Here is a 24,913-nt window from a genome sequence, read left to right as displayed (position 1 = left end):
ATGTTTTTAGGTCGAGATAGATGTTTTAAGTTGATAGAGATCTGCTAGATACTGATTTACATTCAGAATTTTAGATGTTTTCTTCATGTTTGTCAAACACAAATAGCTAAATCACTATGAATGTAACATTTATATGATTCCTGATTGTTTTGTGGTTCTTACTGCTGTATGCAGTTTATTTATGTTTAATAATATAAATGTATATGGAAAAAAAGAAATATAATAAAAAATTGCAAAAATTTTATCCTAGCAGGGAAGATAATTTGATACTATAAATAAAATATTTTTCTGGATTATTTAGTAAATATAAAGTACTTTCTTTCTTTCTGTTTTGTAGACAAAGTTATGCTAATCCTAGAAAAAAAAGGAAAATAAATTAAAGACAGAGCATATTATTCATATGCATACCTTATTCATACACAGGCATTCACAGATACAAAGCTGAAATAAGACAACAGTTTAAAGTAATGCTTTTGAGTACTCCTATACAACGTTATACAAATTTATGATTCACTCCCACCATTCCCACATGCACATTTATTCAAATTTAAAACCGTGGAGCTTCGAAATGTCATTAAGTCTTCAGAAAGATTTTAAACTAGCAGAGACTTGATGCCAAAGATTTCCATTCATACATATTTTTTAAAAATGATAAGCAAACTTCTTCTGTCCCACCGAACAGGTACATAACTAAAAAAACATTCCTAAATGTGATCTTATGGAAGTAAAGATTACCAGCCACCAGGGAAGTGCACTGAGAGAGATTCTCAGAGCAACATTTGGGAAGCCATGCAAGAAATAAAGACACAGAATGCTATGAGCCACCTACCTCCCGAATGTCCCTTTGATATTTAGTGTTCATTTCTTCTGTTTTAATGAGGTCCTTTCTTGCTGTCTCTGCTTCCTGTTCTACTTCTCCCACCCGAGAAGAAAGAGCTGTCAAACGTTCTTTCATTTGGACCATTTCATAGTTTTGCTTTTCAAGCAGTTCTTGTAGTTCAGCTATCTGACTGGTGTCATCTGTTGAGTCTATGGAGCCATTGGATAAACGCTGCGGAAAGAGACAGAAGCACAGCACTTAGGATCGTCCTTGTCCTTAACCCAAATGCATGAGAAGGAAAAAAGAAATAAAAGGGGGCCAGGGGATATAAACAGTCTTCACAATGAGAAACATGAAATCAGAATAAAAAATAGTATTAGAGAAAAACTATTTTTAGAAAACTGATATTAATATATAAATTAAAATGACGTGGAGGATGTGGAGAAGTGGCTAAGCAGTTAAGAGCACCTGCTGGAGATTGATTTACATTCAGACTTTTAGACGCGCCAAGATAGGAAAGATGTTTTCAAGGTTGTCAAATACAAATAGCCAAAACACTAGAATGTAACATTTATAAAGTTCCTGATTGTGTCATGATTCTTCTTGCTATATGTAGTCTATTGTATATATGTGTAATAATATAAATGTATATGTAAAAAATAAAAATATGTTTAATTAATTTAAAAAAAAGAGCACCTGCTGGCTGTGCAAGGGCCTGGAAAGAGTTCTGCTCAAAGCCCTGTGTAACTCTAGTTCCAGGGGATCTTCTGGACTCCGCAGGTCCCTGCACACACATGCTCAGACATTTCCACTCCCCTCACATATTCATACAGGAAATTAATAAGATGGATATTTCAAAACCATGAAAGCAAACCAGTAGTTCTCAACCAGGGTGATGTATGCATTTGCACAACAATTTTATATGTGTCTATAGGAAGGCTATATTATATATGTAATTTAGCACAGATTACATAGATATGTGATACAAATAGCTCATTATTTTAATTAACAGCTAGAAATATACACTCTTTAATATTTTTCTTTTTTCTCCAAGTTCTTTTAAGCTTTTCAGGCTTTATTTCATTATATTTTTAATACCAGATATTTTACACACTTTATCTAGATCATGTTTTTTTCCCTTCGCCCAAATATTCCTAGATCCTCTCACATCCCAACCTATTTAACTTCTGAGGACATGGAATCCTTTTGTGTTGCCCAGTTATTCCTTAGCAGAGCAATAGTATGGTTGATATACCCAGTAAAATTTTATTGAAGAAAAAAATAACTTCCCTTTTTCAGCAGGTATCAGTTTCAGATAGCTTTTTGTTTAAGGATGGGACATTTTGTTCATGTCACCTTGACAGTGCTGAAAGTATTGTCTGGTTTGAATTGGTGCATCTTATATGTGATGTTACAGTCTCTATCTGCCTCTTCCACATAGACTCCCCAGCACTGAAAAGGGGCCAGTTGATAAAGACGTTGCATTTAGGTCTGTATTTTTCAAAGCCTTTCAGTTTCTATATGTTGTCCAGTTGTGGGTCTCTGTTTTAGCATCCAGTATAAAAAGAAGTTTCTCTGATGAGTGCTGTATGATTCAATGATTTCTTCACATAAAATATGTTATTAGGAGTCATTTTATTTATATGTTTTTCAGCAGAATAATAGTATTAGGTTTTTCCTTAGGGCCCATGACATATTTTGTTTCAGTTCCTTGGTCACTTTATCAATATTAGGTATGGTTCCATCTCATAGAATGAGCCTTAAATCATTCAAAAAGTGGCTGATTATTCCCCAATATTTGTGCCATTATACTACCAGAATATCTTGTATTCTGGTCTCTGTTATAGGTCTAAGGGTTTCTCTTGGGATGATAGTGATGCCAACTTTTCTCCTCCTGTATTGTGCAAATACATCCCAGGACCATGAATATGAATCAGTAGAGGTTAAGCTGATACCTAGGGAAGAGCTTGATTTTTCCATCTTCATTGACCTACCTACAGGCCCTACCAACACTCTGTGGAGGGTAACCAAAAGCCTTGACAATAACCAGTGAATTTGGGCAATCTGTAGCACCATTTTGACAAACTGCTCAACAAGATGTAGTTTATTACTGGCATTGTGAGGTCTACTGTGTAGCTTAGGATGTCTAGTTCAGGGACTGTCTCTGCCAGCATATAATAACTTCATTTAAATTGCTTTAATATATTTATATATATTTTTTTTAATTTCTAGAATAGTAGATTTACATATGGCTTTTCAATGAGCATTTAGTATTAGTTTGCTGTCTCTATATTTCCTTCTTTACCCACACATTCCATCTTGTTCCCCTTGTATGTTTATACAGAGACTCTAAGCGCCCATGCAAGTAACACAATTTTGTTGAAACAGCATAGCTAATATGATAATCCTAGTATTTATGGATGAGATACTCAGAAATAATTATTTATGGATTGCTAGCACTTAAACTTTACATATTCAGAATGCAGAGTGGAGGAAGCTTAAATAGGTCAAATATTTTGAAACAGTTATTTTCAATTTTTGGAAAGTATTTCTAGAAACTAGGGGAATCTACATTTCAAAGTGTCTTACAAGCCAATACTCAAGGTATTTAAAGGGTGGAAGAAAACTCGACAACATCAAAATAAGACAAAAATGTATTAAAGAAATTTCAAGGGACCTGGAGAGACATTTCTCAAAACAAGACTCAAAATATGACAACATTTTAAAAAATAGTCTCAGCATTAGAAATCATCAAGGGAGGCACAAAATAAAACCACAATGAAATCTCATCACATGATTATTCTAATGTCTTGTACAAAAGTTAGAGGTCAGCAAGTATTGGCAAGAATTTGGTTTTGGTTTTGGTGATGGTTTAAACTGAACTCATGGATTTGCAAAGATAAAACAAAGGCTTCACCACTGGGGGAAAAAAAAAGAATTTACACTATGGGGTTGACTGTAAATAATACAGTCATCATGGAAATTGGTAAGGCTTCTACAGACAAAAATAGAGTTGGCATATAATATAGCAATCTTACTTCTAAGTATATAACTAGGTATCCAAAGGAGTATTTTAATATGTCATTTTTACCTTGTTATTCAAAGTGATATTATTCATAATAGTGAACATATGGCATCAAATTGCTTACTAACTGATCAGATGGGTAGAGAAAACGTGGTGCATATGTAATAGAATTCTGTTTCACTTTACAACCAAGAAAGTTCTCATTTTCTACAACATGGTTGCACCTGGAGGAATTATAAAGATAATGAACCACAGAAACAGGTACAACATGATCTCGGTTATCTGCAGAACTTCATGTACAGAATCAAATGAAACTGACAAAGTATAAAAGTGACATAACCAAAGACGGGAAAGAAAGGATGGGAGGAAAACAGAGGAAAAAGGGAAAGTAAAGAGGAACAGAATGAATGAATCACAAAGAAAGAAAAGAAGGGATGGAGGGAGGAGGAGAAGGGGACAGGAAGAAGGAAGGATGGTTGGATGGAAAGGAGAAAGGGAGGGGAGGGGAGAAGAACAGAAAGAAAGAGAGGCAAGAAAATAAGCAATCTTGTCCCATAGCAGATTGGATAAAGTTCTGTGTCTACAGTACTAAGGAGACTGGGAGGAGATGTTGAAGATCACAAGCAGCAGAAACAGGAAGTTATGGGAAGAGCAAAGCAGCCCCGTTTGCTCAGCTGTGGTGTGATGATTACTTAACAGCATGAGCTTGTTCCGACACTGGTGTAAATTACGAGACATTTGAACATAAATGTGCTCCCATGTGCAATTTTGTTCCTAAGAAGCATGGCTAAATACAGAAAATAGCCCTCTCTCCGAACCAAGCTGTGTGCTCTCCCTGCCCACTGGCTGCTGCAGGGGACCTCAACCCCAGGCATGAGTCACCAGTTCACTCATCCACATCTGCCCTACAACTCCCTGCGTGATCCTAGCTGCCTCTATAGCGGCCATTTAATAATAAAAGGCAACCTTTAAGTTTTGTGACACGCACACAATTTTTAAAATAGTGCCTTTTGCAGGTAAAGGTCCATATTTATCACCTTTCAATGATGCTATAATTATAATTTAAAACTCTGCAAAGTTATCACAGCTACTACACATTTAGCAAGTGGTACTACCCTTCCCTATAGTTCATCTCTCAGTTTCTGCTCAGGGTTGTCTTCTCACCAATGTGCATAGAGTGGCATAACGCAAGAGTTCACACTTACCTTTGTCTAAGAGCAGTCCCTGGAGAGGTGCTCAGTTCTTACCCTTATGCAAGCAACACTGCTGGCATTGAGGACAATAGTCCCTTGAGGAGGGTAGAGCTTAAAGACTACACCATCCACTGAAAATGCCCTCCCTCTTCCTTCGACAAAGCACAGAACCTGCTTTGTGAAAGTAGTTATCAAGTGTTCAGTGCAACTGTATAAAAATTAGTTGCAGGGATCCAACAAGTATCATAATAGAAACTAGTAATCTATAGTGTTTTTTTTAAAGAAACTGTTTATACCTATACTGTTAAATTTTTAATGTCTGAAAAATTATAGAAAAAGATCAGAACTCTAAGGTTAAAATAACTTACAGCTATATTTCCCACAATGAAAAACAACAAATGACTTACAATCTGTAATAAAACCAAATGCGTTACAGAATGTATTATATTAAACAAGAGGGTCTATCTAGAGAAGAACAAAAGAGTAGCTTAGTTTATATGGACGTCTACACTGGACAATTCAACTCACAGAGGCAAGAAAGCAGAATGGCTGCAGCCAGGGCCATAGTTCTGAACTGGACGCACAGGGCCACAAATTCACTTTAAAATGTGAAGAAATTGCTCTTTGTTTGAACTGAGGCGGTATTCACACAGACATATCTCTATAAACACATAAAATTTTATGTACACTGGAAATTAATAAAGTTGCTTTATTAAAACTCCACAAAATCTCTCAAATGATTCAAAACTGATTTTTTTTATTAATTTTTTTTATTAATTTATTCTTGTTACATCTCAATGGTTATCCCATCCCTTGTAACCTCCCATTCTCCCCCCTCCCCCATTTTCCCATTATTCCCCTCCACTATGACTGTTCCTGGGTGGGATTACCTCCCCCTGTATATGCTCTTAGGGTATCAAGTCTTTTTTGGTAGCCTGCTGTCCTTCTTCTGAGTGCCACCAGGTCTCCTCACATTTGACCATGTCCACTGGAGGGGGAGACCTGGTGGCACTCAAAACTGATTTTATAATGGGAAAAACACTCTGATACTCACAGAATTCTAAGTACCTTTGGAAAACTAAGGTTTACATCATCATAGTTTTGTGTCACTGTGATAAAACTCCACAAAAAAAGAAATTTGGAGAGGAAAGGGTTTGTAGTATCTTGAATGTCCAGGTACAGTCAGCCATAGAAGTCCAGGCATGAACATGGAGGCAGGAACTCAAGCAGAAACCTTGGAGAAGTGCTCCTCACTGACTTCCTTCCCATGTCTTGCCTATTCTGCTTGGCATAGCTCCCTAGAACTGCCAGCCTAACGGTGGCACTGCAGACCCTGACATTTCAATCATTAACCAAGAAAAGACACCACATGCTTGCCTATAAGCCAATCTGGTGAGCAGTTTTTTCCTCTGTTAATGTTCTCTCTTCCTAATTAATTACATTGTAATATGCCAATAGTCAATGGCTTACGTAGTCATGATGAACTAAACTGAAATGCACAACTTTGAATTCCAGTTCAGTTTGTCTGTTATTCACTGTGCTAAGTCTATAATGAGAACATACACAAAAAATAAGTTGAAATTGTGCACACTGTGTAATTGAGACAAGGACCAAACATCAACATATATATATATATATATACACACATATATACACATACATACATATATACATATATGTGTGTGTATTATGTATATATATGTTATATAGATAAAATATATAATAATATATATGAAATCAGTGATGTGTGCATTTGTAAATATATATGGATATACATAATAATATCTATCTCATATATGTGTATATTTATTTCATGAATATTTATTTAGTACAAAATGGTAGTAATTTTCTAATTAAGAAGAAATACTATGGCAACTCTATGCACCTGAAGTCCATTAAAATCTTGTTGAGGACTGCAAGCTTTAATAGGCAAAAGATTAGATAATTTTAGCTAAATATAAACAGTAATCAGCCAACTAAAATAAAACACTTTTAAAATGTTAACCTTTGATTTCATTAGGCAGCAGAGATACACTGCATAGCCTGGACACACCTGTGAAATTTAGAACAATGTGTGAGAATATGCTGGCTCTGCCCATTTACCTTTACCTGAAGTGTTTAGGAAGCTTCTCTGCTTATAAACATACAAGCATCTTAAAATTTTGTCCTGTGGATGGAACTCATGGGAAGGTACTAAATTGCAGCTGAAGTCCTTAAGATAAACATGCGCTTTAAAAACGTATTCCAGTTAAGTAACCATATTTTTAAAATTTTAGTTACTTATTTATTAATTGTGGGAATGAATATTTGGTGGGTTTCCCCTAGCACTAATACACTTAAGAGCTACTAGTTGATTTTCTGTTGTTGAAATATTTCAGCACCTAAACAACAGTCAGTTTTCCCTCTTTTCTACATTATTTACGTCATTCTCATGTGTGCTTTATTTTTTACTACTTACTGATCTTTCTAAAAGAAAATGTTTTTTTTTTATCTTTTTTTTTTATTAATTTATTCTTGTTACATCTCAATGTTTATCCCATCCCTTGTATCCTCCCATTCCTGCCCCCCCCCCATTTTCCCATTATTCCCCTCCCCTATGACTGTTCCTGAGGGGGATTACGTCCCCCTATATATTCTCATAGGGTATCAAGTCTCTTCTTGGCTACTTGCTGTCCTTCCTCTGAGTGCCACCAGTCTCCCCCTCCAGGGGACATGGTCAAATGTGAGGCACCAGAGTACGTGAGAAAGTCGTATCACACTCTCCACTCAACTGTGGAGAATATTCTGACCATTGGCTAGATCTGGGAAGGGGTTTAAAGTTTACCTCCTGTATTGTCCTTGGCTGGTGCCTTAGTTTGAAATAGGACAGCAGAATAGATGATTAAAAAGCTGATCTTCCTACTAGGTAAATTCTTAAAATAGAAACACAAGTACTATTAAAATTTACTAGTACCTGTGGAGTGACAACTAAACAGTTCCATTCCATTTTTACAAGTAACTCCCACATTTAATAGTCAGCAATGCATTGCTGATTACATTGTCAAAGAATTTATAATAAAATTTACAACCGTCGCCATACATCAGCAGGGGTTTCTAGACTGGAAAGAGTCCTATAATGTAGGAGAATATCTTAAAAATAAATTTCTTCTGTGAGAAAAGAATGTAGGAATAAAACAAAATGTAGAGCTCTAAAATAAATACATAACACAGATTCAGACAGGAAATATTAATAGTCATAAAATAATGAGAAGAGTAATAAAAATGTAGAGAGTTGATTTACAGTTAGTGCAAATCAATAATGCATTGGGGCAAATAAGATATTTGAATGAATATCAAACACTCCCTTCCAAAAGCCCACAATATTATGAAGGAATGACATAAATAAATTCTATCCAAGAATTAGTACAAGGATTTTTGAAAGGATTTACACATTGGAATGAGCTAACAAACATTTTTGTTTCTTCCTTGGGTTCTTGAAGGCCCATTTAATAAGTTACATTCTTGAGCTTACATCTACATCAAAATCGTCAAATAAGACTGCATCTTAATTACAATAACATGATCAAGCCAAAAAAAAAAAAAAAAAAAAAAAAAAAGAAAAGAAAAGAATGAAAGAATGAAAGAAAGAAGAAAGAAGTTACCAAGTTACCAAGAAGACACTCGATATTCTAAGAGCATATATAGGGGGAGGACGTCTCCTTCAATCACAGACATAGGGGAGGGGAGAAAGGGGAAAGTGGGAGGGAGGGAAGAATGGGAGGAAACAGGAGAAGGGCTAACAATCGAGATGTAATATGAATAAATTAATAAAAAAATAAAAATAAATAAATAAATAAAAAGAAGAACAGCCAGGTTGAGGAGAAGACATAACTTGAAAATCTAACTTTGGCAGAATTCCTGCCCCCTCCCCCTCGTGTGGTGTGTGTGTATGTGTGCTTTCTCTATTCATAGAAGTAGACATCTTGGTCCAGCCTTTGTCTTTCTGGGTCTATCAATAAGAGGTTAACATCATCATCGTGTCATTTGAAAGGCTGTGAGGAGACTCTAGGTACATTTTGAAAGATGGGAGTAATTTAGGCAGGATAGGGAGAGAAAAAAAAAAAAAGAAAGAAAGAAAGATTCTATCTCTAAGATTGGGTTCAAAAAATACTTCTTTGTTGCTCACATTCATTATGTTCCTATCATGTGTGATGCAACTTAGTTATTTAATGTCTGTTAATTACTTCATGTGCAGAAAATAAACTGATGCATTGAAGGAATTCTACTATGGTTGACACTTTAAAATGTCACAAGATGAAGATTCCACATTGGATATTCTGGTCTAATGTCTGCTTCTAGAGCTGTCTTTTTTTTTTTTTTTTTTTTTTTTTTTTTTTTCATTTATTTTTTATCTCTAATTTCTTCACTTTACATCTGGATGGTAGCCCTCTCCTTTGTTGCCTCCTGATCCTACCCCCCCCCCTCATTCTTCCCTCTGCCCCCTACACTAGTCCTCACAAATTGGGAACTCTCCTCCCCTATGACTGTGACTGAGGGGCCCACCTCCCCCTGTATATGCTCATAGGGTATCAAGTCTCTTCTTGGTAGCCTGCTATCCTTCCTCTGAGTGCCACCAGGCCTCCCCATCCAGGGGATATGTTCAAATATGGGACACCCGAGTTCGTGTGAAAGTCAGACCCCACTCTCCACTCAACTGTGGAGAATGTCCTGTCCATTGGCTAGATCTGCGTAGGGGTTTGAAGTTTATGGCCTGTATTGTCCTTGAAGATCTTTTCATAGTCTGTGGGCTGTCCTTTTGTTCTGATGACAGTGTCCTTTGCTTTATAGAAGCTTTTAAGTTTCATGATGTCATATTTATTAATTGTTGACCTTAGAGCCTGAAGTGTTGGCAGTCTCTTCAATAGAGTACTTGGAATCCTACCTAGAGCAATAAGAAAACTAAAGGGCATCAAAGGATACAAATTTGAAAGGAGGACATCAAAGTATCACTATTTGCAAATGATATAATAGTATACATAAGTATAGTGGAGAGATGGCTCAGCTGTTAGAGGCTATGCTCACAACCAAAATTCATAAGTGACACAAATACTTCTACCAAAGAACTCATATAGCTGATTAACACCTTCAGCAAAAATGTCTACATACCAAATTAACTTTTAAAAATCCTATAAATAAAAGACAGAGAGGCTGAGAAAGAAATCAAGGAAACAACACTGTTCACATTAGCCACACACACACACACACACACACACACACAAAAAAACCCATAAAGTATCATGGTGTAACTCTAACTAAGGAAGTGAAAGACCTGTATGAAAAAAAGTCAAGTCTCTGAAGAAAGAAATTGAAGAAGATGGATCCTATGCTCATGGACCATAGTATTAACATAGTAAAATGGCCACCTTACCAAAAGCAATCTATAGATTCAATGGAATTCCCATCAAAATGCCAACACAATTCTTTACAGCCCTTGAATGATCATTTCTCAACTTCATATGGAAAAACAAACAAATGAACAAAAACAAAACAAAAAACCCAAATAGCTAGGACAATCCTATATAATAAACGATCTTCTGGAGGTATCCCATCCCTGATCTCAAGCTGTACTATAGAACAACAGTAATAAAAGATGCATGGTACTGGAATAGAAATAGGCCGGTGGTTCAAAGGAATTGAATCAAAGACCCAGAGATTAACCCAACACCTATGGACACTTGTTTTTTGGCAAAGTTGCAAAAACAATACAATCGGAAAAAAAGATAGCATCTTCAAAAAATGGTGCAGTCTAATTGGATGTCTCTGTGTAGAAAAATACAAAACGACTCATATTTATCACTCTGCACAAAACTAAAGTTCAAGTGGATTAAAGAGCTCAACATAAAACCAGACACACTAAATCTGTTAGGAGATAAAATAGGGAAAAGTCTTGATCTCATTGGCACAAAAGTTGTCTTTCTTGCTCCTCTCTCCCTTTTACTTTTTTTCTTTGTATTTCTATTGACCCAGTCATTCTTTCATTTATTCATTAAGCCAATAAACTATCAAAATTCTCACTCTACTTATATTATGCCAGATACCAAGATAGGTCCTTAGAGTAACAAGATTCTTGTTTGAAAATAACACAGTGTGGTCTTTATTGAGTATGGATACAAGCAAACCAAGCAACTAAGTATGTACAAAGGACAAAAAAAAAAAAAAAAAAAAAAAAAAAAAAAAAAAAAAAAAAAAAAAAATCACTGAATAGAGACAGAAAGGCTTTTACATTATAGTTTGTAACTTAAGTGAACTTTACATCATCTACATATTTGTATTGTTAATTTTCATACTCTGCCTTTTTTGTTTCTTTTCTTTTTAAAGATCAGAAATATATACTGATTTCAAATCTTGCCCAACATATATAGTTTTAACTTTTATTAAAGATTCTCTAGTATATAATTGGAAGCTGTTATTTTTTATGATGCAATGTCTCTTTAAGTCTATTTTTTTTCCAAAAAGGGCATGTGATTTTACTTTTTATAAATCTAGAGTTTAAGCAAAGCAGAAACATCATTTTTAGTCAGTGTTTTGTCAATCTAATCCATAATTATTTTTAGAATCATTGGGATAATTGAATGAGAAAGTATTGACGGACTCTATTCTGGCCAACACAAAAGTGTGAGGTTTCTCCAAGCAATTGTTTTCAAATTTTCTTGGGCATTAGCTAAGTTTATACAGGACTAGAAACCACAGATCAATATCGTGGGTTGTATTTTATTGATTGTTGTTGTCTTATTAATCATTAAATATAAAAATAGTATAAAATAAAAGTGAAATAATAAGGCAATAAAATTGATTGAGCAAGCAAGTGTAATAAAATAATAGGCCTAGGAATTAGTTTTTCTTTTTTTCTTTTTGAATAATAAACTTATCTTTTTGTTTTTGAGATTGCATCACTTCTCTTCTCCCTCCAAAGCCTCCCATATACTCTTCCTGTTCCTTCTCAAAATCATGTTCTTTCTTTTCATTAGCTCTTTCCTGTATATATATATTGAAATACAACCTTCTGAGTTCGAATAATGTTATATTTTCAGTGAATAACAGTTTAAAAGAAAACTAAAATTACAGTAAGGAAGAGGGGAATATTGCAAAGTGTTCTTATATGTGGTTCTGTCATACTTTAGAATTCAGAGAAGGTAAAAGTGTGATATTGATATAGTACAGATTGTTAATTAGAAATGGCTCTCAGGCAAGTTGTCAAAGAAGGATTTGTAATCCAATGTCTAGAAAAATGCACACACTACTAGTTTTTTCATTAACATAGTATCAACTACTTGTTTTTAAATATTTCAAATAAAAAAATAGTGTAGAGTCCTCTACCATTCCTAATTTTAATATGCTCAATCGTCTTTGTTGAGTATAGAATTTTTATTATTACTTATTTGTTATTTTTAACCCACTTAGTTCAGATATTACTGCACATTTGTAAATGGGTGTTATGGTTTATCCACCTTGACATGGGGAATCAACACGTTGCCATACACCTAAGGAAAACTGAGCTTCCTTCCCCAACAGGCATAAATTTCAGTAAAATCTCCTTCCCTTAAGTATGGACCCTCAGAATCCCTATTCTCTCCTTTCTAGAATTTGTACAGGCTAGAATTTGTGTGTGTCTTTGTTAGGTAACCACAGATGCTATCAGTTTGTTTTTTGAAGTATTCATGTCATGTCCAGAGAATAGCAATTCACAGCTCTCAAATCCCTCTTCTAGCTCTTATATTCTTTTTACTCCCTGCTCCACTACATTGTCTGAAACTACCAGGGAAAAGGTGTAATATAGACACCTGCCCAGACCTGATCACTCAAGATTGTGTTCTCAGAACTTCAGAGAGTAACACATCCCTATAGTAATCATTACTCATTGCAATCAAAAGCCTCTCTCACCAAGGTCAGCAGCAACATAAACCTATGGATATAAACATAAATATTTAAAGTCTAGTTTGACAATGTCAATAGATTTATAGATTCTCCCCTTGGGTCTATGCCTTTCCTAGCCAAGAATTTTGACCAAATTTACAGTACAAGTCATGAAGTCTCTCCTATGAAGCAGGTATCTCAACTTTAGAGAGGGCAAATATCTGAAAGTAGGGCATTGGTGTCCAAAAAAGGAATGAAGTTAAACTCAAGAGGGGAACACAGTGGCTTAGGTCATGTTGGAGATAAAAGTAGAAACAAGAAAATCTAGATTTGTATAAACTGAAATAATTTGTTGAGTTTTAAGCTTATGACATATGATGAATGACTTCAAACACTCTTTTTATTTTTTTCAAAGCAGAGTCTTACTATGTAGACCTGGATTCACAAAACAAACACTATCAAATAAAATTTCTATTGTCTTACATTAAAGCACATCTTCTCATTAGAAAACATGTCAATCAGTAATGCTCTGACTATGGACTTCACACTGAAACATAAACACCTATGCACAGCCCTTCCACTGTAGACAGCTTCCATCCCATGTATCAATATTTTCTGACTCAAATCATCTGCACTGCCTGTAGGCAAGGGCACTGCAGTCAGCCATCTTAGCAAACAAACCTGCTTGATCATGCTTTCCATAGGTGCAGTAGTGCATGGGTGGACCATTTTGAGGAAAAGCTTATAAGACATTAGATTAAGTAGTGACCTGTTGTTTGGCCAGGGATTCTTGGATTTAAAGGTACCAGCACAGGAGTCTAAGTATTGGACCTCATCTTAGCTAAGACTGATGTGCCTTGCATACAATGATTAAACATTTGTCATACCCCTTTCTTGTGTATTCAATTCTAGGTTAAAAAATATGTGTATATTATATATCACACAATATATAAACATATTATATATATATATATATTCATATATATTTATATTCAAGAGAATTTGTTAAATATTTTATAAAATGGATATTTTTACATAAATAATATCATCATCTCTAGATATAATAAATGAATATATGTAATTATGAAAACAACAACAGCATATTTTTCCAACTTGAAGAAACAATAAGATCTGGAAGTTGAACAGTTTGGTAAAAATAGGTCATTTTATCTCAATCTTATTATCTGAAAAGAAAAATGACCAAGGTCTACATACTGATGAACAGAAAAGTGACATATATTAACTTGTAATGGGAATTAATTAATTACTTAATTTTAAAACACTGTAATTAAGGAGGTTCTAAGCTTAAGACACACACACTTTTCCTTGCATAAAGAATAAAGTTGAACTCTACCAGAGCCTGTAAGAATTTTAAATCCTGGCAATTGTTACTGTCACTGTTATTTTACTCATTGTTAGTAATTTTATTTCCAACTAGTATTTAGTTATTTTTTATTTTCTCTTCACTAAAATATAACAAAGAAGCGTCATCCACTCAGCACATTTGCACACAGTGTTTTCTTTAAATAATCTGTAAGATGTTTTTATGATTCATTCCTTACATTTTCTTTAAACTTCAACAAAATATGTACTTCAGTCATAATATCATTGTATTTCCCATTTTATCATGTCTTCAGCCTTCCTCTTGCATGAATATTGCTCAATGTAAGCTCTTACCAATTTTATCATAGGGCTGTGCCTTCTAAATTGCTACCACTACCATTCAACAGATCTGCATCTTTTAGTAATTATTTACAGAAAAAGAATGAAAAAGAAAGCAGGGAAGATGAAAGTGACTGTGTCCAAAAGCAGTAAGGTTATTATCTTAAAATTTGCATATTAACTCTATCATCTAGAAACAGTAACAATAAAAATGATGATGGGCCTGGTTCTCAGGACCTTAAGCAACAGGGTTCTGGAATTATTATTATGTGAATACATTTTTTGAGCACCACTAAATCTAAAATCACATAGAAGCCTTTAAAACTGTTTTATCTAAACCTACTTCCTTGCTTCTTTTGTTTTGGCAATGTTGACAATAGTTATAGGACATTTGTGAATAATAAAGCCCATTTTGGAGTATAATTTCAATGGGGCATATTGTCAAAAGTTGGTCAACTAAATTCTCACTGCAATGTTATAAAACATCCTCTTATGAGTAATAATCTATCCTAACAATGCAATTTAAGTGATTTTATGGGTGAACAAGAAATGGTACTTGTAACTAGGATTACAAAGTAATTTCTATCACTTCTATTATCAATTTACAACAATGTAGCTTATTTTCTCCTGAGCAACAATGCATTAATTTTTACACTGATACCTCAGAAATCCTTCCCTGTTAAATTTCATTACACGTTCTTTTTTTCTTTTTCAATTACTATTCAAGGTTTATTTGGTGTTTTCATTGACATGACACTTGGGTAGCTGGTTGCATCACCCATATTCAGATCTTACTTTTTACATAACATTTCAATGTACAATACAGACACATATAATACACAAAATATTACCCTTTAGAAGAGTTATGCACAAGATATGCATAATGGCCTTACACACTGGATCCAGGTTATGACTAATTGGAAACTTGCTGGTCTAGGCATATTTGGTGAGAGTGTGAAACGCAGTAACGGAGCAGTCTCCAGGAATAAATGAAACCTGCACATAATTGGCAATGTTTCTCGGGAACAGTGGGACTGCCACACTAACCAGGTTACCACTACACAGGTACCACTTAGAATCAAGGTAGAGCTGTGGGATCTGAGGTTTTCCCCAGATTGCCTTAACACAACTGCACTAACCACAGCTCAGATGAGGAGGAGACAGTGTGTGGTCTCCATAGAAACCCTGCTTCAGCCTGGAAGAGTGAAGTCCTAGGATATGGGGAGGCTTTAGAACTGCAGCTCTTTCTGGATTCCCCCAGTGTATCAGCGCTCTTCTTCAGGTGGGCCTCCTCTTCAGGAGTCAGAGTCGCCTTCACAACATCTGAGATTCCATTTTGTCCCAGGACACAAGGGACACTGTGGAAGACATCATCCTTTATCCCATAGAGACCTGTAATCATGGTGGAGATGGACTGCATCCTTCTAAGATTCTTCATTATGCTTTCAGCCAAGTCTGCCACAGAGAGGTCAAAGGCCCAAGACCTGTAACCCTTCAGTTTTAATCACCTTGTATGCACTGTCCAGGACCTGCTTGTAGACCACCTTCCACTCCTCCTTGTCTGCATCAGTGACCAGTTCTGGCTTCAGATTCTTCAGGGAGATGTTGGCAACATTTGCACCACTCCACACGAGCACACAGGAGTCTCTCTGCTCCCATAGGACCTACCCATGACATCTTAGCAGGTGAACTACCAGGCTTTCTCCCTTCAGGTAATGGAACCAAGCGGAACTTAGAATTCAGCCACCTCCAGCAAGTCAGTGTTTTGGGAAAACCAATTATTTTCCAAGCCACGTAGATCAAGATATCCACTGGGTTGGAAATGGTGATCAACTTGCAGTTTGGAGTGTACTTTACAACACTGTCAATGAGGAACTTGAAGATAGTCACTTTTCGCCTGACCAAATTGAGTTGGCACTCTCCCTCTGGCTGACGGGCTCCCGCTGTGATGATGACCAGCTTGGAATTTGCAGTCACACTATAGTCTGATGGAGACAATTTTTGGTGTTCTAAGGAAAAGGCTGCTATGCTAGAGAGCATTCATATCTCCATTAAGTTTGTCTTCCATGACATCAAGAGAGCAAGTTCATCTACCAAGTCCTTCATTAAGATACTGATGGCACAAGCCATGGCAACAGCAAAAACTCAATGACCATAACCTTGTTCTGGAGAGCCTGACCTTCCTTAAGAAGAGTTACAATTAGCTGGTCCTTCAGGCCTGCCCTTTTGGACTTTGAAGATTTTGGGACTGCTAGTGCATGATGGTAGACTCTGGGCATGTAGCAGCATTGTCTGGGCTTGGTGACACTGGCTCTAGCAATTCATTATACATTCTTTAGACTAACATTGTTTTCCTCTGCTTAGATATAATTGTGCTCTCAATTCAACTAATAAACAACCTTTCAATTATAATTCTATGATAACTTATTATTCAATGATATCGCTGTCTCTCAAATGACCATGTTATGACAGTAAGACTAGAAGTGGATGGTTAGCAATGCCTTTTGCATGTAACTAGCATATTTACTTAAATTATCAAAGTAGTTTTTTATTTGATTAACACTTGTCAGACAAGAAAATTTGCTCTAATATCCAGCAGCTATTTAATCATGGAAAAAAAAAATCAATCACAGGTTTAATATAAAATGGATCCCAGATTACTTATTTTAAATTTAAATTTAAAATCATGTACAAATTATATGTTTTAATTTGTTCTGGATAGTGTTATCATTACTGTGATGAAACACCATCACCAAAGCAATTTGGGAAGGAAAGAATTTATCTGGCTCAGGCTTCCACATCACTGTGCATCACTGAAGGAAATATATGTGATGTGACACTTGTTTGAGGAAAAGTCTACTGTTGATGGCATCATTCAAAGGAATGAACAATGGCAAATTTCATGTTTCTTTCCTTAATGCTTTTTGGTTTTTGCTTTTTAAGACACAGTTTCTCTGTGGAGCCTTGGCTGTCCTTAACTCACTTTGTAAACCAGGCTTGCCTTGAACTCATAGAGATCTGCCTGCCTCTGCAGCCCGAGTGCTAGTGTTAAAGGCCTGTGCCACCACGCCTGGCCTCTTAAAGGTTTTCTTAAAGCAAACACCTTTTCCTAAAGAGATGGGTGGTGCACTGACTTACTTGGCTGAAGGAAAGAAATTATTTTTTCATTTTAGTCTCATACATAGCCTATGACATTATCATAAATTATTTATTATTAAAATTCAACTTAAGATTTCAATAAAATACATAGAACAAGTTTAAAAGAGTGGTTTAAAAATAAATGTCCAGTTGTCAGCCATCAGACCTGAAGGCCACCTCAGGAAGCTCATCTAAGTAACTCGGTTTTCTTGGCATCTGAAGGAAGAAGAATGAAAAGCCATCCATCTCTGCAAAACAGCCTCAGTGGAAAGTGCTTGCTTTACATGTCAGCAGGAATCTAATGCTATTTGCCTTGTCATTCTGTCACTTGCTTCTTAATCTCTGGGTTTTACTACATCTTGGCACTTGCATTACAATAGTTTAGCTACTTGAGTCAAGTAGTCTTAATGCCTAAGGAGCTTAAGTGTCCAAAAATATAGCACATTGTAGGAAAACAAGTACATCCTCTTGAGTTTTAAGGCCAGCTTATGCAAATATTTAAGTAATTTTCATATAACGTAAGACTCACTTATAATTTGTATTCCTTGTCTTCTCCTAGAAACACAGAAACCTTCTTTTGATAGTGGCCAAACAGACCATGGATCCTCTTTTTGCCTGTGTCTAAACACCATTGTAAAGAAAATGGTTTCTTTTTAAAGGTGAATGAATGAAGGAAGGAAGGAAAGAAAGAAGGAAAGAAGGAAGCTAGTTAAAGTCAAATGGCTGCAAATATTGTGTCCCTCATTGCTTCATTGTCAGATGTATAATGGGATCATTGAGAAAAGATAAAGAACTTAAGTATTTAATCAAGAAAGAAAAATAATGATTTCCAAGAACAATTTTAATTAATACGCTGGGTGCAATAACACATATAAACTGAATAGCAATGTCTTCAAAACAATAGCATGCAAAATAATTTCTATGTAGTTTGAATTGTATGTTTTATACACCTTGATATATACATTAAATAATTAAATTTACATCAATTAGTAAAAACATCACACATGTATGACTGCATACAAGGCAAACACATTAAACTGTAAAATAAACACATTGAAAGTAATAAATGAACTCTTATGAACTTCTGATTAAAAAATCAACACATAGTTTTATCATTACATGATTTTATTTTTTATATTCCTATCGAATGAGGCAACAAATCAACACTTTCCCTTAAAACAGGTTATGTATATCATACCTTTTCATGGACTTTCTGGCCAGGTTCCATCCCTTCAAGATGCTCTGATTCTGTAGAGCCTTCACTTGATACCATTTTTCTCTGAATATGAATATTTTGCTCACGCAAGGCAACAATCTGCAAAATAAAAGAGTAATTCCTTTAAAAGATAATTTACACTGATGTGGCTAACTGCTAATGAGGATGGAAAAATGACTGAAACACAAATATTAAATCGTACCTACATTATGATTTCAAAATGTCTTTATAGAATTTAGGTCAGCATTTTGAATAACACGTGAATTCGTATCATTTCTCTTTAAAAAATTAAATCATAGAAAAAGTTACTTAAGAATGTATTTTCCATTTGGAAATACAGTGGCTAAATGCAAAATTAGCTTTTAAATTGTGTTGTCATAAATATCTTTATTGTGCATATTTTCTTTTTTTTTTAAATTAATTTATTCTTGTTACATCTCAATGTTTATCCCATCCCTTGTATCCTCCCATTCCTCCCTCCCCCATTTTCCCATTATTCCCCTTCCCTATGACTGTTCCTGAGGGGGATTACTTCCCCCTATATATTCTCATAGGGTATCAAGTCTCTTCTTGGCTATTTGCTGTCCTTCCTCTGAGTGCCACCAGGTCTCCCCCTCCAGGGGACATGGTCAAATGTGAGGCACCAGAGTACGTGAGAAAGTCGTATCACACTCTCCACTCAACTGTGGAGAATATTCTGACCATTGGCTAGATCTGGGAAGGGGTTTAAAGTTTACCTCCTGTATTGTCCTTGGCTGGTGCCTTAGTTTGTGTATATTTTCAAATGTGCAAAAATATAATTACTTATAAAAAATTTAAAAAATCATTTACACGATAGTAGCAATATAACTTCATGGAATCTATTTTATATTACAAATTTATATGCTGTGACTAGATCTAGAATGAATCCACTTCTGTGATGTTTTGTATGTGGTAAAAACTGAATTGTACAAAGCTATGTAATATTTGAAACGATGAGTCCAATGGATCACACAAACAAACAATCATTTAAGAACAAGACAGTAAGTATCTTTGTGTTCCTTGTGTTTCTTTTCAGTACTTAAGGGCCGTTTTCTTCCATGGTGTGTCTAATGATGCCTCATAATCTTTCATGTGGCCTCTGACATGTGTATGTATGTAATGTTGTTTTATGGGGCACATCACTATATAACAAAAACAAGTATTTAAGTATTGTCTTATAATAAAATAGTCACCAGATGACTGATCGTTAAAAGTCTTTTCTGTTCCCAAGGAACTAACCATAAAGTAGCCAGAATCATCTTTGCAAAAAATGTATCTACATGTCTGTGTTTGCACTGTATATATAAGTGTTAGTGGGTGCACATGAGTGTATGCATACGGACATCTGGATTTAATCATATTGAAGATAAAGGTTGACATTGGATGTCTTACTTGATTTTCACCACATTATCCAGGGACATGAAGTCTGTCTTTGAACCTGGAACATATATGGTTGCCTAAGTTGGCTGGCTCTAGGAACCCATTTGTCTCTACCTACCCAAGTCCCAACCAAAACTCAGTGCTGTAGTTCCAGTGCAGGCTATAACACTTTGGATTTTTGTGGGGATGCTAGGAATACAAACTCAAGTCATCATTCATATAAAGCAGGGACTTTAGCGACTGAACCATTCCCTCAGGTCTAGATTAAATTTTGAATTGTTATTTTACATTGTTTTACTCACGTTTTCAAAAGAAAAATTACATTATGTCATTAATTTATTTTTATACATTTAAACTTCTTAAAAGTTATTTTTCATATCTATCTATCTATCTATTTTTCATTCACTTTACATCCTCATCTTCTCCTCTTGCTCCTATCCTCCCTCCTCTCTCTTCCCCAACTCCTCTTTCCTACCCCTCATACAAGGGTGGCTCACCAGCCGCAGCACATCAAGGTGCATCGGCACCGAGAGCATCTTCCCTGTGACCTGTTGAGGCAGCCCTGCTACAGAGATGTGGTCAAAAGCAAGCAACAGAGTCTACATCAGAGATAGACCCTTATCTCATTTCTAGGGGATTCAAATGAAGACCAAGATGTCCATAGGCTAGGTATGTGTAGGGAGCCTGGGTCAAGTCCATGAATGGTTCCTGGTTCATGCATCAGTCTCCATAAGCTCCCCTAGGCCCTTAGATTTTTCATTTATGTGTGGAATGAAAACTGATTGTATACTCTCCCTGACACTCCCTAAATTTCTTCCCCAAATGGCTCACTCTCAGCATCCTCTTCCAGTGTTTTCTCTTCTTCTTCTCTTCTCTTCTCTTCTTTCACTCTCCTCTCTTCTCCCTTCTTCTCCTCCCCTCCCCTCCTTTATTCTTCTCTTCTCTTTACTTCTCTTTTCTTTCTTCGTTTCTCTTCTTTTCTTGTTTCATTTCACTTTCTGAAACTTTTTAAGGTATTCCTGTTCATTTTTGAGTGTGTAGGAATCACATAAAATATGTTTAATTTCTTCATTTCCTCATTGAGCCTATTTGTCTAACCAAAATTTTAATATCTCATAAAAAACAATTTCAAAAAGAATGCTTTGTTGAAAACAGTATCATCATATGAAGTAGCATAACAGATTGTTCTGGGCATGATAGTCAAGAAAATGATGAATTGAGCAAGGTGTGAATATGGGACGATGAAGAATGTAGCATTAGTAATTGGAGAACAAAACACTTGAAGCTCACACGAAGCTTCAGAGTCAGCCTTTCCCCCATTAGCACTGGAACAGATGACACCAAATGAAATGCAAATTTGAAATAGCTCCTGGGAAAGTGACTTGTCTTATTCCTAACTGGTTGCCTTTAGAGTAAAAAAGGTTACGGTTCTATTAAGACAAAGGAAATTATTATAACTTTATGAAACTAAGATCTTAAGTACTCCAATAACTCCACAGATTCATGAAAGTCATTAGAAGTGGTTAGATGAAAGACTCACGCCACTAAAAAAAATCTATGCAGTTTGGTGTAAATTACCTCTAAGTGAAGCAAAACCTTCTCGGGCCACAAAATACAACAAAACAAAACAGGGAAACTCCAAATTTGGGGCTGGAAAGATAGCTTAGTAATTAATAGTATTTGATGCTCTTGCAGAAAATACTGGGCCCAATTCCCAGAACTTGCATTGGGTTCTTCATAACAGCCTATCACTCTAGTTCAAGGACATTTGACCCCTGTTCTAGCCTCTGTAGATAACTAGCAACCACACATATAAAAATATATTAAACTCCAGTTTTAACTCCCAGTATGTAGGCTAATTTTCATTTATTTAGTAAGTCATATGAATTTCAAATATACCTATTGCTTTTTTAAAAGTAGAGCATTTCAAAGTGTTAATGAGCAAGTAACTGGATGAGTAAATTAATTATCTGTTAAAATTTTTATTTGAAAAGTACAATATATGTGAGCATGAACATGACATTAGTTTCAAATGTTATAAATTTCAAGTTTTTTACAAAGTATATATACAACTTTGTTCCATATAGGTCAATATGACTTATTACCAACATGAAAACCTCAATTTTATTACGTAAAAAAAAGTATTAATTAATTTATTCATATTACATCTCAATGGTTATCCCATTCCTCCCTCCCTCCCTCCCATTTTCCCCTTACTCCCCTCCCCTATGGCTGTGACTGAAGGGGACTTCCTCTCCCTGTATATGCTCATAGGGTATCAAGTCTCTTCTTGGTAGCCTGCTATCCTTCCTCTGAGTGCCATCAGGTCTCCCCATCCAGGGGACGTGGTCAAATATGAGGCACCAGAGTTCATGTGAAAGTCATACCCCACTCTCCACACAACTGTGGAGAATTTCCTGTCCATTGGCTAGATCTGGGTAGGGGTTTGAAGTTTATGGCCGGTATTGTCCTTGGCTTGTGCCTTAGTTTGAGTGGGACCCCTGGGCCCAAATCTGCCTATCATAATGTTCTACTTGTAGGTTTCTAGGACCCTCTGGATCCTTCAACTTTGCCATTCTCCCATGCTTCTCTCATCTAGAGTCCCATTTCTTCAGATCGTATAAATCTTTCGCCTTTTACTAAAGAAAACCTCAATTTTAAATAACTCAAGACTTTCAAATAGGACAATGAGTTAAAAATTTTCAGTGTTGTATGATTTTATTCTGCTCTGTTTCTACAAATAACAAATTATGGCAGGGAGGCTATGGGAATAACTTTTAATCACCTGTTTAATTATTGGAGTTAAAAGGATGACTCTCTTGCATTGGAGAAGGAAAGATATTCTCTCGTAGCAATTTTCCTTGGAGGCTACACTCCTGACAATGTATCTTGAGGAGGGAGATGATTGCCTAAGGAATATTTGTTGATTAGGGATTTCGCTCCTTTTAAGGAAATTTGCACCACTGCCTGAGAATTGGACATAAGGGAGGGCTAAAGAATTGACTAGAGACAAACAGCATAATGAAATTTAGCTAATGCTCTCAAAACACTTTTTGAGGCTTTGCAGTGCTAAAACCACTGCTGGAAGGAAGGAGGATACTGTTGGAAGGAACACTAGAGGATGACTTTGGAAGAACACTAAAGTAGGTCCAAGGTACTCATTACTGAATAGCATCCGTCCTGCCCAACAGAATGTGTCCAACTCAAAGAAGCACTTCTGTCCCACTGCAAGTTCCTAGCCAGTTCTTGATAAACTTCAGAAAATGATCATGACACATTGGGAGAAAATCCTGTTGAACTAACTTTTTAAATCAGGGCTAATGGTATTATTCATTTTTAATAAATGATAAACACCATTAGCTTAGTGAGAACTGCTATGGTTGGATATATATATATATATATATATATATATCCAATGAATTCATATATTAGAACCTAAAAGCCTATGTTATAATAAAAGGAGGTAAAATGTTGATGAAATTATTGGGTGAAAAAAAAAAAAGTTCCCTTCTGAATGAGACTGATTCTGTGTGAGATCTTTTGAGAGAGTTGGGACAAGATCTTTGACCTTTCTCTTCTGCCATGTGGCAATGAAATGCACACCACATGGTCTTGGAACAAGGGAGCACCATGAAACAAATGATCTGGGGCTGCTTGATCTTTGATCTTCTAGTTTCCAGACTTACTAGAAATACTTTCTACTGTTTACAACATGTTCAACCTTACATTAGACTAGAGCAAAGAAAGGAGGATAAGTAGTAGTTACAAGAACAGGATGTGGTTATAGAGATACCTAAGGATGTGGGAGTCGTTTGGATCTGGAGAGGAGGTGGAGAAAGATGAGGCTTTGTAGCAAAGCTTAGAAAAAGCTTATACTATTGCAAATGAAACGTGATGGGAAATTCTAGAGGGGGCCCAAAGAAGAGTACCATAGGAGGCCCAAATCTTAGAGATGACTTGAGTTTGTCTGAGTCAGAATGTTGGTGGTAATATGTTTGCTAATGTAGTTTTGATGATAAACTACATGAAAACAGGGAGCAAGGTTTTGCAAGTGGAGGAATGGCTGTGTTTATCATAAAACAGCTATGATCTCCATTGGATTATATTCTTGTTCTAGTGCTTTGTGAAAATAAAAGTGGAGAGCTGTGTGTGAATACTTAGTGGAAGGAACTTCCAAGCAAAGTACTCATTGTGTGGCAGGGCTCTTCGACCAATTAAATTAAAATGTCAGAAGATGGAGATGAATTCCAGAATAACTCATAACCGAAGAGTGAGAATTAGATTTGGAAGAGCTTCAGTTTGACCAAGGCATCATAAATATTCTGGATTCTTCAATCTAAGGAGTCATTTGTACATAAATCCAGGCTTGGAGAGCTATGATGCAGCATATACGACACCTGGCAAAGTCATAGAGATGGCTGCCCCAAGCCATGGTAATCTAGTCTCTACAGCACTGTGGCAGGGCATGTGTATAGAACACATAGAATAAAGCAATTTTAATACTTGTATTTATACATTCATAATGTTGTAAGTTTAGTTTTTTTCTTTTGCTAATAAGGAAACCA

At 35.7% G+C, this 24,913-nt stretch overlaps 1 protein-coding gene and 1 pseudogene across 10 annotated transcripts in view; both read right to left on the bottom strand.

Annotated features, from left to right (window-relative positions):
• Ppfia2 (PTPRF interacting protein alpha 2) overlaps positions 1 to 24,913 on the bottom strand; it is a 419,795-nt gene that overhangs the window by 98,249 nt on the left and 296,633 nt on the right. For all 10 annotated transcript variants that reach the window (XM_051139913.1, XM_051139910.1, XM_051139912.1 and 7 more), the window contains 2 exons: positions 18,930 to 19,046; positions 830 to 1,051 (listed from right to left, as the gene is read on the bottom strand). In XM_051139913.1, coding sequence (XP_050995870.1) covers positions 830 to 1,051; positions 18,930 to 19,046 — 339 coding nt within the window. The remainder of the gene's footprint in view (positions 1 to 829; positions 1,052 to 18,929; positions 19,047 to 24,913) is intronic.
• Positions 15,683 to 17,205, bottom strand: LOC127183778 (L-lactate dehydrogenase A chain-like; annotated as a pseudogene).

The sequence above is a fragment of the Acomys russatus genome, chromosome 31, assembly GCF_903995435.1.
Source record: "Acomys russatus chromosome 31, mAcoRus1.1, whole genome shotgun sequence".
Classification (NCBI taxonomy): Eukaryota; Metazoa; Chordata; class Mammalia; order Rodentia; family Muridae; genus Acomys; species Acomys russatus.
The sequence above is the reverse complement of the archived record's forward strand: the minus strand, read 5'-3'. Positions and strand labels throughout refer to the sequence as shown.